This window comes from Zalophus californianus, chromosome 6 (genome assembly GCF_009762305.2).
Source record: "Zalophus californianus isolate mZalCal1 chromosome 6, mZalCal1.pri.v2, whole genome shotgun sequence".
In the NCBI taxonomy this organism is placed as follows: Eukaryota; Metazoa; Chordata; class Mammalia; order Carnivora; family Otariidae; genus Zalophus; species Zalophus californianus.
In genome coordinates, this window is record NC_045600.1 from 82,892,095 (window position 1) to 82,907,402 (window position 15,308).

General features: G+C 54.9%; 3 protein-coding genes across 7 annotated transcripts in view; 2 read left to right on the forward strand and 1 right to left on the reverse strand.

The window, feature by feature from the left end:
- Nucleotides 1-4,566: 4,566 nt before the first annotated feature.
- On the forward strand, nucleotides 4,567-8,406 carry GCHFR (GTP cyclohydrolase I feedback regulator). Its single transcript, XM_027569469.2, has 3 exons — nucleotides 4,567-4,731; nucleotides 6,644-6,738; nucleotides 7,887-8,406. Exons 1-3 carry the CDS (start codon nucleotides 4,696-4,698, stop codon nucleotides 8,008-8,010), a joined length of 255 nt encoding a protein of 84 aa, XP_027425270.1. The 5' UTR covers nucleotides 4,567-4,695; the 3' UTR covers nucleotides 8,011-8,406.
- Nucleotides 8,407-8,548: 142 nt separating this feature from the next.
- The window catches only part of DNAJC17 (DnaJ heat shock protein family (Hsp40) member C17), a 35,367-nt gene continuing 28,607 nt past the window's right edge, over nucleotides 8,549-15,308 (reverse strand). Inside the window, exons 8-11 of one of the 2 annotated variants that reach the window (XR_003515626.1) lie at nucleotides 15,074-15,151; nucleotides 14,532-14,650; nucleotides 13,944-14,054; nucleotides 8,549-8,785 (exon numbers count right to left, since the gene is read on the reverse strand). Coding sequence is in view for 1 of the 2 variants with exons in the window: in XM_027569460.1 (XP_027425261.1) it covers nucleotides 8,663-8,785; nucleotides 13,944-14,054; nucleotides 14,532-14,612; nucleotides 15,074-15,151 (393 nt within the window). In the remaining variant the exon portion in view is untranslated. The remainder of the gene's footprint in view (nucleotides 8,786-13,943; nucleotides 14,055-14,531; nucleotides 14,651-15,073; nucleotides 15,152-15,308) is intronic. The other variant, XM_027569460.1, reaches the window with a different exon arrangement.
- C6H15orf62 (chromosome 6 C15orf62 homolog) lies at nucleotides 8,646-12,983 on the forward strand. 4 transcript variants are annotated; one of them, XM_027569463.2, is made up of 2 exons: nucleotides 8,646-10,803; nucleotides 10,928-12,983. In XM_027569463.2, exon 2 carries the CDS (start codon nucleotides 11,098-11,100, stop codon nucleotides 11,623-11,625), a length of 528 nt encoding a protein of 175 aa, XP_027425264.2. In that variant the 5' UTR covers nucleotides 8,646-10,803; nucleotides 10,928-11,097; the 3' UTR covers nucleotides 11,626-12,983. The 4 variants fall into 4 exon arrangements, with proteins under 4 accessions (XP_027425264.2, XP_027425263.2, XP_027425265.2 ...); XM_027569462.2 differs by having other exon boundaries at nucleotides 8,646-10,054; nucleotides 10,193-12,983; XM_027569464.2 differs by having other exon boundaries at nucleotides 8,646-10,054; nucleotides 10,826-12,983.

A 15,308-nucleotide genomic window follows, 5' to 3' on the forward strand; every position in this document is an offset into this window, starting at 1 on the left:
CTCCCCACCATTCCTTGACACTCTCTGTCAGAACTCAAGACTATTTGATTTCGGCTTGATTTACTCATGCATTTTTACTGGAGCCATTTACTGAGCACAAGACAGTAGCACCTTCGGCAGTTCAAATTAGAACAGATAAACGGTTGGTTACCTACAAGAAGTCCCGGAGTCACCAGGGCCAGCTTCTGCCGGTTGACACTTAAAAACTCGTAACAGATGCAAACCCCAGAACTAAAAAAATCTTAAACTTAAATTATCCGTAGTACCTTAATCAAGAACAGGGTTATATACTGTTTTCCCATTTCCAGAATGTAAATGAAATTCTTTCCTCTAATGATGACATTTTCTTAAGCACTTGGGTGAGGCTGAAACTTGAGTTGATCTCTAATTGCTTAAATTAGTTCAGATACCACTTCATTTTTTTAAAAAGCTGTATTCTTCAGGATTTCTGTGCCCACTGTGAAAATTAATAAAGGGAAACCACTAATGTAGACACAGGCTGCTAGAAGGGAAGACTGGAAGGGGCAACCTGATGTCAATTACAGGAAGAATTGTCAATTACAGACCCCTAGCAGAAGAAACTCAACAGAAGACAATCATAAATTACAGGCTCCCACAGAGAAAGATGTACATTGCATCCCCTGCAATAAATCGGCTGCCCCTGCAATTCAGCCAATGAAAAACCATCATCACCCTAAACTCTTGCTACACTACAATGGATTGGTGTTCAAAACAACTCCTCCCAACTTCCCCGTTCTTTTCCATCAAGTAACATTCCTCTCCTTTTTTTGTTGAACTTGCCTATGGTTTTGTTGTAGCTTCCTTGTCCTGGATTGCAAACCTGTGCTATTCCTGAATAAACCCATGTTTTTGCTGGTAAAATAACTAGGAGTTTTAAGGTTAACACCACCATTACCCATCGATTTTTTTTTAAAGATGTTATTTATTTATTAGACAGCGAGAGAGGGAACATAAGCAGGGGCAGAGGGAGAAGCAGGCTTCCCAACCACTGGGGAGCCAAACCCCAGGACCCTGGGATCATGACCCGAGCCAAAGGCAGACGCTTAACGACTGAGCCACCCAGGAGCCCCTACCCATTGATTTTTAAAATTCCACTTTGAGGTTTTATGCAACTTCTTATAATTTAAAAACTGAAATTACAGGACTACGATTCCAGTGTTACCACCAGCATTTCTTTCAAGTTAAAATTTTGTTTGGTGACAGGTGAATTATCTAAATGAATCCTCCTCAAATCCTTGACTAGATATTGTATTTTACAAATAAGAGAGTACTTTTAATGTACCTTGTAAAGAACAATTTAAAGGCAACAAGGTTCCTACCCTACAGTTTAAGGAATAGAAATTTACCAATACCTTCTACTCATTTTTAAGGATTCAATTCAACTGGTATCTTCTGAGATACACTGACTGTAATTGTCTTGGTGGTGAGAAAAGGGTGTTTTTAATATACTTTTTCTGTAATTTTTTTCTCATTTTTCTGAGATAAGCATGTGTTTCTTTAGTAATAAGAAAAAATAATAACTTTTGGAGAGAAAAAAAGTCATTTCCTTTGCAGAACCTTCCTAGACTACCACCTTGGTGGATTTAATCTTTTTATTTTTCTTTGCTCCTGAGGCTTGGTTACCTCCATTACACTTGGTTCCATGATTATTTGTTTTCTAGTCTGGCTACCCAACTGGAGTGTTCACTCATCCAGGTTGGGGTTCATGCTCAATTCATCTCCACATTCCCTGAGCTCCAATGCAGAAGCCACCCATAGAAGCTGAATGTGGAGGAAGGAAGGAAAGAAGGAATAACCAATATCCAGGCCTGACCACTTAGACAATGCCTTCATGATGAAAACCTGACTTGTGGAAGAACAATCTCTCCTCTTTCTGCAGGCGAGGAAGATCTGCCAGATAAACTGATTGTGGCAAGAGGCGAGGCCAGATGGGCAGACCAAGCAGGGGAATTCATTTCCCTCTGGATATTAAAGATGTTATCTGGTGGGCATGTGGCTGCCAGAGCGATCAGCAGCAGGGTGGGTGATTCTGGATAGAGCTCTCTATCTTATGTGGCATCTGCAGACCAGTTTTGCAAATGTAATAAAGGCCTGGCAGCCTGAGATATGCACTGCGTTCCCATCTCCTCCTCACCCCAGCCCAGCCTGAGAGAGGAGAGCAGAGCAGCCCCCAAATTCCTGCTCTCATTTCTGCCCCAAACAGGCAAGCCTCATCAACCCACCTGGCTCTTCCAAGAGAGGCAACATAGTCAAACGCCTTGGGATGGTGGCCTTACCCCCTGTGTCTAAACACTAGTGTACTTGAAACACTTAAAAATTGTTCTTATTAAATATTTAATAGCTACAAAAGGGTATTTATAATACATATAATACAATAAAGATTGAGGACATGTATAACCCTTAGCATCCAGGTGCTAGTGTGAGAAAGAGAACATCACTATTGCCTTGTAAGACTCCTGCATGGCTGTCCCTGCCTGGTCCCCTTCACTTCTCTCAGAAGTAAACACTGCCCTGAATGTTACATTTATCATTCCCTTACTCTTCTTTATAATCAACCACATATTTGTTTATTTATTTATTTGAGAGAGAGAGAGAGAATGAGAGATAGAAAGCACGAGAGGGAAGAGGGTCAGAGGGAGAAGCGATGTGGGACTCGATCCCGGGACTCCAGGATCATGACCTGAGCCGAAGGCAGTCGCTTAACCAACTGAGCCACCCAGGCGCCCCTACATATTTTTTTATTGAAGTGTAATTTAACCATATGTTTTTTATCCCCAAACAATGTATTCTTTTGTTTTGCAAGTTTTGAGCTTTAAGTAGAGTCGATCTCTATTTTTCCACAATTTACTTTTGCACTTAGCATTTTTCATTGCTATGCAGTTTCCATTGTATCAGTCAACCAAAAACTTAACTCCACTTTTGATGGACGTAAGGACTGTTTCCATTTTTTTGCCAAGAACAAACAGTGCTGTTATGAATATTCTTATACATGCATCCTGATGAGTGAGTTTTCTTGAGGTTTATCGAGGAGAGATTTAGCTGGGTCATATCCATGCACAACTTCAGCTTTGCTAGATGATGCCAAGCTGTTTTCTGAGGTGATTGTTTCAATCATAACACTTTGCAATCCCAACAGTAGTGTTCTAGTTGGTAGACCTTTTCACCAATACTCAATGTTTACAGATTTATTTATTTAGCAAATAATTAAAGTAGTATCTCATTGTGGCTTAAAATGTAGTTTGAGGGCACCTGGTTAAGCCTCAGATTTTTGGTTTCGGCTCAAGTCATGATCTCAGGGTGGTGGGATCGAGCCCCGTGTGGGCTCAGAGCTCAGCTCAGACTGCTTGAGATTCTCTCAACCCCCCTCCCTCTCCCCTGGTGTATCGGCCTATTCAAGTCATTTGCCCTGTTTTTTCTATTGATCTATCTTTTTATTGTTGATTTGTAGGAGTTCTTTATATGTCCTGAGTATTAATCTTTTGTTAATCCTTCGTTAGGCATGAATATCTTCTCTCTCTAGCTAAATTGTTAGTCTCAGAGGTGGAGAATAGGGGTAGAGAGTACAGAATAGTCAAACAGACCAGTAAGAGATCTTTAGGTTTACACCTGCCTGTTTCCCTTACTGCGCTCTCCACATCCGTCAAGCTGCCCGAGGCACAGAGCACGGCCTGTAAGTGCCCAAAGATTGTCCAAGGGCCAGGAAGGTTACAGGCTGTTTCTTTTTGCTTTTTTAGAGAATCAATCACAAGGCAGGTAAAGAATCTTTTGAGTTTTCAGATTTTGAAACATCTAGATGAGGGTGTGGACACACCGAGGTGCACTTGCTGCCCTCTCATCGGGGGCTGGTGCCCGGGATATAGTCTTTCTGCTTCAGGTGTTGCCTAGCGATTTCCCGCGCGTGCGCTCCTTCTCTCGGGGGCCAGATTCCATTGGTTTAAATCCCTCCGGGACTGGCACACAGCCAAACGCACAGTTCCTTTACAGATTTACCTATGGGGCCACAGAAATGCAAGGTTCGGCCGCTGCACTAGAAATTACAGTCAGGGAGGCGAAACTGCGCAGTGCACACGAGGTGGTATTGTAGCTTTAGCCACAAGCGTCCCACCCCTGTCTCCCGTGCGCTGACGGAGTCCCCGGAGAACGTGTCCTGGGGACGGGAAGTGGGGATCCGCTAAGAGCTTTAGAGGCGTCCCTGGGTGGGGGTGGGTTGCAGCTTGGGAGGGACCTTTTGGGAGGGTCGCCGATACCTCCCTGCTTTGCTTCACGGGGACGGGGCTGGGGACCAGCAGGACTTTGGAACTTAGTGCCCGAGGTGTTGCAGAAAGAGGGCGCACGGCCAACACGCCCCCTTTGCAGCACGGCCCGCGGCGGCCCGCCGAGCCCTCTGGCCCACCCCCTACTCCAGGCAGCGAGAGCGCGCCAATGTCCCAGAGCACTGCCCCGAGGGCAGGAGGCGGGCCCGAATCCTCAAGTGCGGGGGCGCGTCACGGGCGCCCGCTCCTGATTGGCCGGCCGCGGCGGTCACGGGCCGGGCGCACTGGGATTGGCGCCGCCCGAGGCCAGAGCTGGAGTAACTGGACTCTGGGCGGCGGGTCGCAGTCCCAGAGCTCAAGGGGCTGGCGTCGGCGCCGAGCCCAAAGCCCTGGGTGGGAGCCTGGCCGGGACGCGCGCACCATGCCCTACGTGCTCATCAGCACCCAGATCCGCCTGGTGAGTACACGCCGCCCCGCGAGTTGGGATGGAGTTGGTTGGGGCCGGGGCCGGGCCCGGGCCCGGGCAGAAGGCGCTGCCACTGCACCTTGGCGCCTCCCTCTCGGGCCCCGCCCGCCAGTGACTGGACCCGGAAGCCGCCCGGACACGCCCCCTCGGGCCGCGGGTCGGAGGCTGGGGAGCGCACTCAGCCGGGATCGCGGGATTCGGGGAGTCTGGCCGGCCGGTGCCTCCAGTGCCGCGAAGCGGGTGGGGTGCGTGCGTCCCCGCGGCCGAGTGGGCTCGGGGCGCCTGCGGCTCCTGTCCTACCCGCCCGCCCGAGGAAGCCAGGGGAAGCCCCGGCCTCACGTGTGCAGCACCCAGTGCCCTACACAGAGCAGCTCCGCAGGGGTTACGGGGTGGGCGGGTGGGAGTGGAAATATTTTGGGGGAAAGAGGTTTGGAAAAGACAAGGACGTGCTAAGACGCTAAAACACCTATGCCAAGTGCCGGGCCCATCCACAGCCACTAATAGCACCCTCAGGCACTTCCAGAAAGCCTTTAGGAGAGAAAGAAGGGGGAGACCATTCCGGAGTCAGAAGTGACGCCCCTTTCTCCGGGTGAAATTTCCTCGTCCAAGACGGTGCTGGTCGCCCCAGGAATCCCCTTTTAACTTCAGAAAAGTAGGACCGGGCACCCCAGCCAGCACCTCCGTCCTTTCCCACTCCCCAGGAGCCTGGGTGATCCATCAGCACGTGCACAGCTCCTTTGAGATGGAGATGGCGGGTGGGGGAGGGGTCGCCAAGGGACAGGCGAGGTCTTGGCGGTGCCCTAGGGCAGTGGTTTGAGACCCAGTTACTTGGGCAGTTAAAACGTGCACTCCTGGGCCCCTTCCCAGACCTTCCAAAATACTAAGCCTGAGGCTTAGGAATTCAGTGCTCTTCAGGGGATTTTTTTTTTTTTTTAAAGATTTTATTTATTTATTTGACAGAGAGAGACACAGCGAGAGAGGGATCACAAGCAGGGGGAGTGGGAGAGGGAGAAGCAGGCTCCCCCCTGAGCAGGGAGCCCGATGTGGGGCTCGATCCCAGGACCCTGGGACCATGACCTGAGCCGAAGGCAGACGCCTAACGACTGAGCCACCCAGGCGCCCCGATTTTTTTTTTAAATAAATATAACAGCTTTACTGATATATAGCATACATGTCATAGAATGCACCAATTTGAAGTGTACAATTCAATATTTTTTAAAGCATACTCAGTTGTACAGCTATCACCTAATCAATTTTAGAATATTTCCATCCCCTTGAAAAGACACCCTGTACCCATGCCCTGTATCTTAGCAGTCACTCCTCACTGCCTCAGAGCCCCCCAGCCCTAGATAACCATTAATCTACTTTCGTGTCTGGCTTCTTTCATTTTTACGTTTTCAAGGCTCATCCGAATTGTAGGATGCGTGGGTACCTAACTCATTGCTGTTTTGCCAAATAAGATCCCATTGTCTAGCTACATCACAGTTTATTCATTCGTCAGTTGACAAACACTTAGGCTGTTTCCCCTTTTTGGGTCTTGTGAATAATGCTGCTATGAACACTCCTGTACAAGTTTTTGTGTGGACCTGTTTTCATTTCTGTTTTCCAGGTGATTGGGATACATACAAACATGGATAGTGATGCCTGGCAGGAAGTTGCCAGGAGGCAGGCAATGTCCAGCTCAGCTTGGATGGAGGGGCCAGGGACGCTTCACATTGCCCGGCCTGCTCACTGAGGGCTCCACCCATTCCCAGCTCGTGCTCAGCCCCCAGTGTTCCTCTGCACCTGGTCCAGCCTTGAACTGAAACTGGCTCAGGGCCAGCAGGCAGGGGAGGAAGGACAGAGAGACCTTCCACCTCTCCCTGGCAGCCAGCCAAGCAGCTGCGTGTGGCTTATCTTGCAGGAGGTGGGCCCGACCATGGTGGGCGATGAGCACTCAGATCCAGAGCTGATGCAGTATCTGGGAGCCTCAAAGAGAAGCACCTTGGGAAGCAACTTGTAAGTAGTGACATTCCTAAGGATCTTCTCCCTGCCGGCCCGAGACCTGCCCGTTTCCTTTACACAGCCAAGCCCAGGGACGATGCCATTGCCTAGCGTCAGAGGCCCTGCCTGCATCATGGGGATCTGTCCTCTGTGGGGTCAGTCCTGTCTGCAGCTTTACTGCAGCCCCCAGGCTTGCTCTGAAAGCTCTCACTGGCCCTCCCTTCACAAGGGAACCCCAGGACGGAGTCCAGCTGGGTAGAGGACTCCGTAAGTGGACTGTTCCTGGCCCTGTCCTCTCATCTCGGAGCTGGACCCCACCAAGACAAAGAAAGGCACAGAGAGAAAGGTTTCTCTGGAGCTGGTTGAGTAAGAAAGCTGAACTCTACAAACAGGCAGCAGGCAGCCCGGGTCCTCCTTCCAGCTCAGCTGCTGCCTGGGGACTTGGCCACTTCCCCTGGCGTTCGCGCCAGCTTCACAGGCGTGGAACTCGTGAGAAGTGCTGCAAGATTTAGCCCCAGTTCAAAGAGGGGAAAGAGGAGGCAAGCTGGCCCCAGCCCCTTGGGTCAGGGTTGGAGGGCTGAAGCCAACCCCATTCCTTTACCATGAGGCACTTGTCTCAAGATGCCCAGCTTGGGGCTTGAGCCCTTTATCTGACAACCCTTCACAATCAATCAACCCTGAAAGAAGGGACAGCATTCTCTGTGCTAGGGGGCAGCACCCAGAGCCAGGAGCTATGGGACAGGCAGGGCAGCAAGAGGGGGCAGAGCCGTGGGGGAGGACCCTGGAGAGAACAGGCCATTCCTCCTGATAGTGCAGTGGCCCAGAGTACATGGGGCTGTCATCAGACTAACATGGGCTCTACGATCCGTATGACATTTGGAAAGCTACCCATCCCCTCCAAGATTTCTTATTTATAAAATGGGAACAATCATGGTACCCTCCTTAGGTTGTTGGGAGGAAGAAACAAGATCTACAAGCCAAGTGCTTAGCAGGGGAGGGGGCAAGGAGTGTGCACTTAGCCCGGCACCTAAAAGGCACACAGCAAATACCAGTCACTCCCGGGATTCCTGACCAGGCCTCGTCATCAGCAGACATTAGCTGTGTGCGAGGAGTCGGCGCTATGTGCCCCCTCAGGCTGTCCTTCCCCCCCCTTCTCTTCACAGTTATGAGTACTTTGTCAGCGATCCTCCTCGCATCGTCCTGGACAAACTGGAACGCAGGGGCTTCCGTGTGCTGAGCATGACAGGGGTGGGCCAGACGCTGGTGTGGTGCCTGCACAAGGAGTGACCCTCTCCCGCTGAGGAGCACACAGAGCACCCCTTTCTTGAGCGGTTGCCGTGGGCCCTGATCCTGAGTGCCCGTTCAGTCTCCTCCCAAATTGTCATATTCCTCAGCCTGGCACCACTGGGCAGGGAATGGCCTTTTCTGAAACGTGCCTCAGCCAGGGGGAGAGGGCAGGGCCCTTGCCCTGGTGCGCCCAGCTGCCCCTCCAGCTTCTGGGCCTGGCTGAGAGCCCTGGAGGAGGCCATGTCCTGTGGGCAGGCTGAGGGGCCCGGAAGAGCCAGGCCAGCCCTTTCCAGGAGCTGGGAGCCCCTGCCAGGAGCATGGCCCCAGGACTGGGCAGGAAGGTCCTGCGTAGCTAGTCCAAGCCAATAAAGGCCTGTGATGAATGGCTGCCCCTCAGCTCTGCCGGCTCACTGACTCTCACTGTGTGGAGCACCTCCCTGGGGGTCTGCTCATGCCTGGGGAGGGAGAGCCAGGCCTGGGTGGAACCCTCTCAGGCAGAGCCCACCATGGCCATGCTTGGGCAGGCCGGCACCCAACACCTACAGATATAATAGAGGTAGACTGTTGTTAAAAAAAAAAAGAAAGAAAGTTTATTGGTGATGTTCAGGAAGAGGGCCGTGGGTGAGTGGGCTGGTGGGCTGGAGGCAAGAGGTTACGTGGGCTGCCCCACCTCATCTTCCCGCTGCATCTGGGCGATCAGCTGTTGCCGCTCAGCTGCCTGGCGCATGCGCATCATGACGAGGCTCTCATAGTCCCTCTCGGACAGCACTGAGCCCTGGGGGACAGAGGGGACCGGGGGATGGCGGTCAGGGCGGCAGGGCACAGCCCCCCACTCCAGACTTGGAGGACGGCCTAGGCAGAACTACAGTCCTGAGTCAAGGAGTGAGGCTGCCCGGTACTTCTCCACGGGCTCTCCTCTCACCCATCACAAGCAACCCCCATCAACAGTCAGCCGTGCTCCATCTTCTCGGGCTGAATCACTGCGTGCGCCAGCCAGGCCCTGTCTCCCTCCATTTCCTCCCCGCCCTTTATTTGTCACTCCTTTTGGCCACCCGTGGCTCGGGCTTCTCACAGGTTTCCAGTGAAGGCGCCGTCAGAGGTGCAGGAGAGCACTGCCCCCTCCCCGCGGTCTGGCTCCTGCCAGGACTGAGAGAAGGGAGCCCTGCCCTAGACACAGGCTCAGTCAGCCCTGCACTAGAAGGAGAAACAAGCATGAGGCCACCCGCCTCCTAAAAATACACACCAGGGCTGCAGGAGGGCAGGGCCCGTGCCTTCTTTTATGATCTTGCCAGCGCAGTGCAGGGGATTAAAGAGTGCTCTATGTTAATAATCAAAAGAATAATAAACAACCAACCCAACGCGCCAGTGTTGTGGGGTGGAGAGGCAGCTCTACAGTGGAGCTCAGATCCACCCACCCCACACCCTGATAAGGTCTGCAGTGGGAACGAAATCACTTCTCCCATCAGTGTAGCTGAAGCTATGTGAAGTGTGAAGCCCTTCTGAGTTGGCACAGAAGTGAGCCAGGCCAGGGGGGCTGCGGAGCAGAGCCAACCGCTGAGCCCTGTTCTGTGGCAGACCCAGCGAGTGCACGCTCACAGGGTAAGTTCAGTGGTCAGTGACCTGGGGAATGTGAAGGGAGTGACTGGGGTTAAGATGCCAGACCCTGGCCAACTGGTTTGAAGTAAGGGCTGTACAGAACCAGTAAGTGTGACTCAGCCCAGACCCCCCTGCTTCTCTGACAATGCCAGCCTCGTGTGTCCCAGGCCGCGGCAGCTCTGAGGACGGTAGCCCTCCCAGCCAGGCCCGCCCGCCGAAGCTTCGCCCAGGGCACTGCTGACAATTCAGGGCAGCCCCATGTGGCCCAACCCTTTCCACAGAGGGACTCCAAAGAAGGCCCAGGTGGCCCAAGGCAGGATAGGAGGCAGCAGGACCGGGGCCCTCAACTGCTCTCTCCTGCCCTGAGGCTATGGGAGTAAATCCAGGAAGATGAGGAACCGCCAGACTGGCTGTCAGGCTGAGGGGAGAGCAGTCCTCCCTCCCCAAGGTAAGGCTGCTCTGCAGAGCAAACTTCAGAGTCACCCGGGCCTGCCCTGAGCCCAGCTGTGGGAGGAGCCGGCCCTTTATAGGCATGGGGCTGCTTCCCGTTAACACACCCTCTACCGCCTCCTTCTCATACCTGCAGGCTTGGCTAAGGAAGGCCTGTCACAGGCCCCAGGACTGAGTCACCCACACTAGTGACAGGTCTCTCTTCCGTCCCCAACAACTGTTCCACATGCCTGCCTTTCAATTAATTCCCACCCTCCTTGGGCTCCTCCCTCCCGGGCACTGGGGGGCGGGAGGGGGGTTGGGGATCCAGGCCCATGGGCTAGGGCCCCAGGCAGATAGGCTGTGGGGGGAAAAAGGAAGCAACGTGGTGACACACAAAGCAGGGCTGCCCCCAGAGAGTCCTCAGGGAAGTCCGAAGCTCCCCAGTGCCCTGGGGTGTTGGCCACAGCTGGCCCAATCCCAGCCCGCGGATGCTGCAATTACCTAAGAGCATGAAACCCGGCTTCCCACCTGACTGAGTCACCTGAAAACAACACATCCCCACTGCCACACACTGGCACAAACAGCCAAGCCACTAATCAAAAGAGTCCGGGAGCTGCGGCGGAGAGGCCAGGTGCAGGGACCGGGGAGGGAAGGTGAGCTCGGGCCCACCCGGAGCGGCCGCCACCGGGGAAGCAGTCCAGGCCGCTCTAGCACCGCGAGATCCATCTCTGGCACCTCGGCGGGGCTGCCCACACTCCGACTCCAGTAAGTGCCGGTTTCTCCCCAGCGCCCGATCAAGTAACCAGGCCACTCCTGTCCCTCTGGGAAGCTCCTGTCCCCGGGAAGTCCCACCTCTCTGCTCTCCGGGACAAAAGCACTCTCTTCCCAGGACCTCTTGCCACCGTCCAAGATGCTGGCCAAAAGTCTGTGCTTCTAGCCCACTAGGGCTGTCCCCTGGCTCTTGCCAGTCACTGCTCCAGCGGGGACCTAATGGTCCCCAGCTACTCTTGAACTGGGCTGCTGAGGTACCAGGCTCGTCTGCTGGCTCCCCTGGGTGCCATGGAGACCTGGCGGAAAGGCTCCTTCCGCAACGCCTCCTTCTTCAAGCGGCTGAGCCTAGGGCGGCCGAGGCGACTCCGGCAACAGGGCAGTGTGCTCAGCCAGGCAAGCACGGCTGGCGGGGACCACGAGGAATACAGCAACCGAGAGGTCATCCGGGAGTTGCGAGGGCGGCCGGATGGCCGGCGCCTGCCCCTGTGCGGGGACGAGCAGCCCCGGGCCACCCTGCTGGCCCCACCCAAGCCTCCCCGCCTCTACCGAGACAGCTCCAGCTGCCCCAACATCCTGGAGCCCCCTCCTGCCTACACCGCTGCCTACTCGGCCACGCTGCCCTCGGCGCTCTCCCTGGCGGCCACCTTCCACCACTACTCTGAGGACAACCTTCTGGACACTCCCCCTTTCCAGGGGACACCTGCTCCAGACCTGAGTGATCCCTTCTTCTCCTTCAAAGTAGACCTGGGGATTTCACTTCTTGAGGAAGTTCTACAGATGCTGAGGGAGCAATTTCCGAGTGAACCTGGCTTCTGAATGGGGTGCGGGTGGGCAGAGGTGGGGTAACTGGAGGAGCCAGAAGCCTGGAAAGAGGGTGCAGCTGCAGATTAAGAAAAAGGTAGGGACAGGAATCCAGGATCCTGCCTGCCCTCCAGGTCCTGAACAGTCCTCCACGTCACCCCGGAGCACAGTGTCCGGACAGAAGGACAGAGGCAAGCCGGAAATGCTGTGAGGGGCACTCACTGGCAGGAGCCCTGAAGGCAGCTGGCTAGGCTGAGGCCACGCCTGTAACCACAGGGACGGGGTAGAGGCCAGCAGAGGGGGAGGGCAGCACAAGGTGTGTCGGGGAGTGGAGGACATGCAGACTGTGCAGGTCAGGCAGGTGCCCTGCACCAGCCCCTCTGAAGCCACTGTTAACACATCACAGGACAGGACTAGACAAAAGTGGTCCCCCCCACTAGCTACATGTGGCTGTTCACATTGCAACTAAGTAAAATTAAAAATTTAGTGCCTTGGTTGCACGAGCCACATTTCAAATGTTCAACAGCCACACATGACGAATGGCTACCACATTGGACAGTGCGGGCTGAACATGAACATCACTGGAGAAAGCCCTAGTGGGCAGCATGGGTCTAGGCCACAGCCTGGAGCCACGAGTGCCACGGTGGGTGAGGGGGACAGCCAGGCCCTGCAGGGGCGGGGCTGGCAGAGCAGGAAGAGCGAGGCAGGTAGAGGTGCAGAGCACAACTCGGGAAGGCCAAACAAATCATTTGCCGAAAAGGGACAAGAGAGACAAGCTGCCAACGCTGCTGCCCAGAGCATGCCCTGAGCCTGAGGAAGGAGGCTGTAGGGACCGCCACTCACAGGCACAGGCGCAGCCTGCAAAGGGGTGCTTGGTGGAGTTCCCACAGTTATTAGTGATGGCAACCCTTGGGAGATGTAGCAGAAACAGTGGCAGATTTCCCTTTCTGCCCCAAGAGCGTAGGAGAACCGGATCAGGGGATGGACACAAAAGTCGTGGCTGTTGCTGTGAAGAAGCTCAGCGAGTCTCCAGAATTCTCCACCAGGACTGGGGAGCTCTGCCTTGCCCGAGCCCCTTGATGATGGGGGCCCGCCACCCAGGGCCGAGCCCACTGGTCAAGGCCAAAGGCTGTGCTATGGCTCCCAGCTTGTGGCCTGGCCAGAAGACTTGAAACCAGAACCACAATGGCTGGTCACGTGGTTCTGACACGCTAAGCCTCTCCAAGCCTGGCAGACGGGGAGAGAAGCTTCGACGCACACTGCTTGCATACCCAAGCCTATGGCCTCCCTCTTCCCTCCGCTGCGTGGACTTGTGGAGGTGAAAGCCTCCCCTCCGGATGCAGGAGGAAATGAATAAAGTTGTTTGTAACATGGCCTATGGAGTGTCATCTGGGGCTGTGAAATGCTGGGGCTTAACAGCAGGGAATTAGGTCTCTAAAGAAGGGCTCCGACCCGTTCATCTTTCTCCTCTGCCCAGATCTGGGCCACACTCCCAGGGAGCTTCCCATCCTTCCAGCCAGCTGAGGAGCACACAGGAGAGCAGGGGTGGCGTGGCTGAGGCAATGAGAGCAAAGCCCTGCAGACCCCCGGGGACCCTCTCCCCCACAGGTCGGGCTGTGAGCACGGCAGCCTGAGGCTCCTGCACAGATCTGCAGGCCATTTCAGAGAAGGGACAGTTCTGGGCCCGAAGGCTCTCTGTCCTGCCAAAGTGGGGCGGTGTAACCAGGGCCAGGTGTGCACGTGTGCAAGTGCCGAACAGAATGCCTCACGCAGCTGAGCTCAAGAGCCAGCATGAGCAGCTGAAATCTGTGCTGCAACACAAAGCGTGCATGCAGGCGGCACCCTAGGGCCAGCAGGGGAGCCAGTGCTGATGCTGAGGAGATTCTGCCTCTTGACCGTAGGCCCCTGCCGGGGCAGCCCCGGACACACCTGGAGAACTGAGCCAGAGCCAGGTAGCAAGCAGCTGCTCACGCTGCCTGCCCCTTCCTTCCCTGGGGCACCGGGCAGTCGAAGCGCTCAGTGCTTCACACCACAACCAAGCAGCCCGTGGGCCAGGAAAGCCCCTCTGGGCAATGGTGGGAGCCCCAGCCAGAGACCGGGGGACATGGAGGGAAAGGAAGGTCTAAGAATTCTGTGTGGGGTGGGGTCCTGGCACTCAAGAGACAGAAAGAGTCAGAACAGAATCCCAGTCCTGTTCAGGTCGGCAAAACTGCCAATCTCACTCTGCTCCTGATGACCTGGATTTGGGAGGAAAGGGCCCTGAGCAGAGCCCAGACAGGAAAAGGTCCCTCACACCCTGAGCAGACCCAGCTGAGGGAGGTGTGGTTCCTTACCTGCGACAGTCCTGGGTGGCTGGGGCCCCCCACACCCTGGGGCTGTCCCTCCAACCAGGAAATCTTCAGAGGGTTATCGACCAGGCCCACTTCATTTTGGACAGCCAGCTCCTGCCAAACACAGTATCCAGTCCTTGGTCCCATGGCTCCAATCAGCCATAAAGTGGCTCTCTCTACACCCGCAGAAAGAATCAGAACCAGCACTATCATCCTCCAGGGAAAACCAAGCAACCTTCACACAATGACGGGCTGAAGCTTTGACCCTCCTCATGGGTGAGTGGGGGCTACGAGCCTTCTAACTGGGGAGTGGGGGGAGAGGCGAAGCATGCCTGGAGGCATGTCAGCTTCCACAGGAAGGGAGAGGGTGTGGAGCCAGGCAGCAGGAAACAGAGTCGGTCTATGCTGTCCTTCATCCCCAGAGCATTCTCCCGCCCTTACCTTCACTCGCTGTGCCTCTACTCCCAGGAATCGGCAGGGCGAGGCTCTCTGGGAGTGTGGATACCTAAGCTCAGAGGGCCCGCAGTACTGGCTCCCTACTCTGGAATAGTGGGGCCACCATGGCCCCCCAAAGCCTCCCACAGCACTCACCGCAGCCTTGATGGTTGCAAACTCCACCACGGCAGTGCCAGCCTTCTTACTGGAAAGCACCAGGTGGAGCACCTCTCCATACTGTGAGGACAAGGGGGTCCCAGTAAGCATGGCTCAGCCTTCGGGAGCAAGACAAGTTTGGGTTGGCCAGAGGCCTGCCGGGGCATAATGCTTTGTTGCTAAGTTCCCAGAGAGGGATCAGAGATGGGAAAGAAAGATTTTTGCAAGGATGCGGAAGGATGGCAAACGAGAGCCGGGCAAAGGACTGAGGACTGAGACTGCCACCAAAGGTGCGGAAGGGGACGGGGCTTCTGTGCCATGTGCCCACCTCATCTCTCCCCACACACTCCTAGAGCAGGGCAGGGAAGGCGACACCGGGCTGAGGGTACATGGCAACCCAGGGACCAGAGGACCGTAGCTGGGGAAAGCCTCTAGGCTGCCCTAGGGTCTGTGAGGCAGAAAACGTTTAGGCATGGAGATTTGGGGTTTTGGCTGAGATGTAGACAGAGATGTTGGTAAAGAGGGAAGGCAGCAGGGCAGACCTTCTGGAAAAGCTGTAGGAGGACATCTCTGGAGTAGCCGCCTTTTGACTCATCTTCCTTCTTGCACTTCCATTTTAGCTGAAAAGACATTAGTGAGCGCCACCATTAAACTCTGACCTCAGCCTGAACTGTCCCAGCGCCGCACCTGGGCTTTACACGCTGAGCGACACTCATGGTCTTCCAGCACTTGTCATCTAGGGAGCGCCACCGCAAACGTGTTCCGCTTGAAAACCGA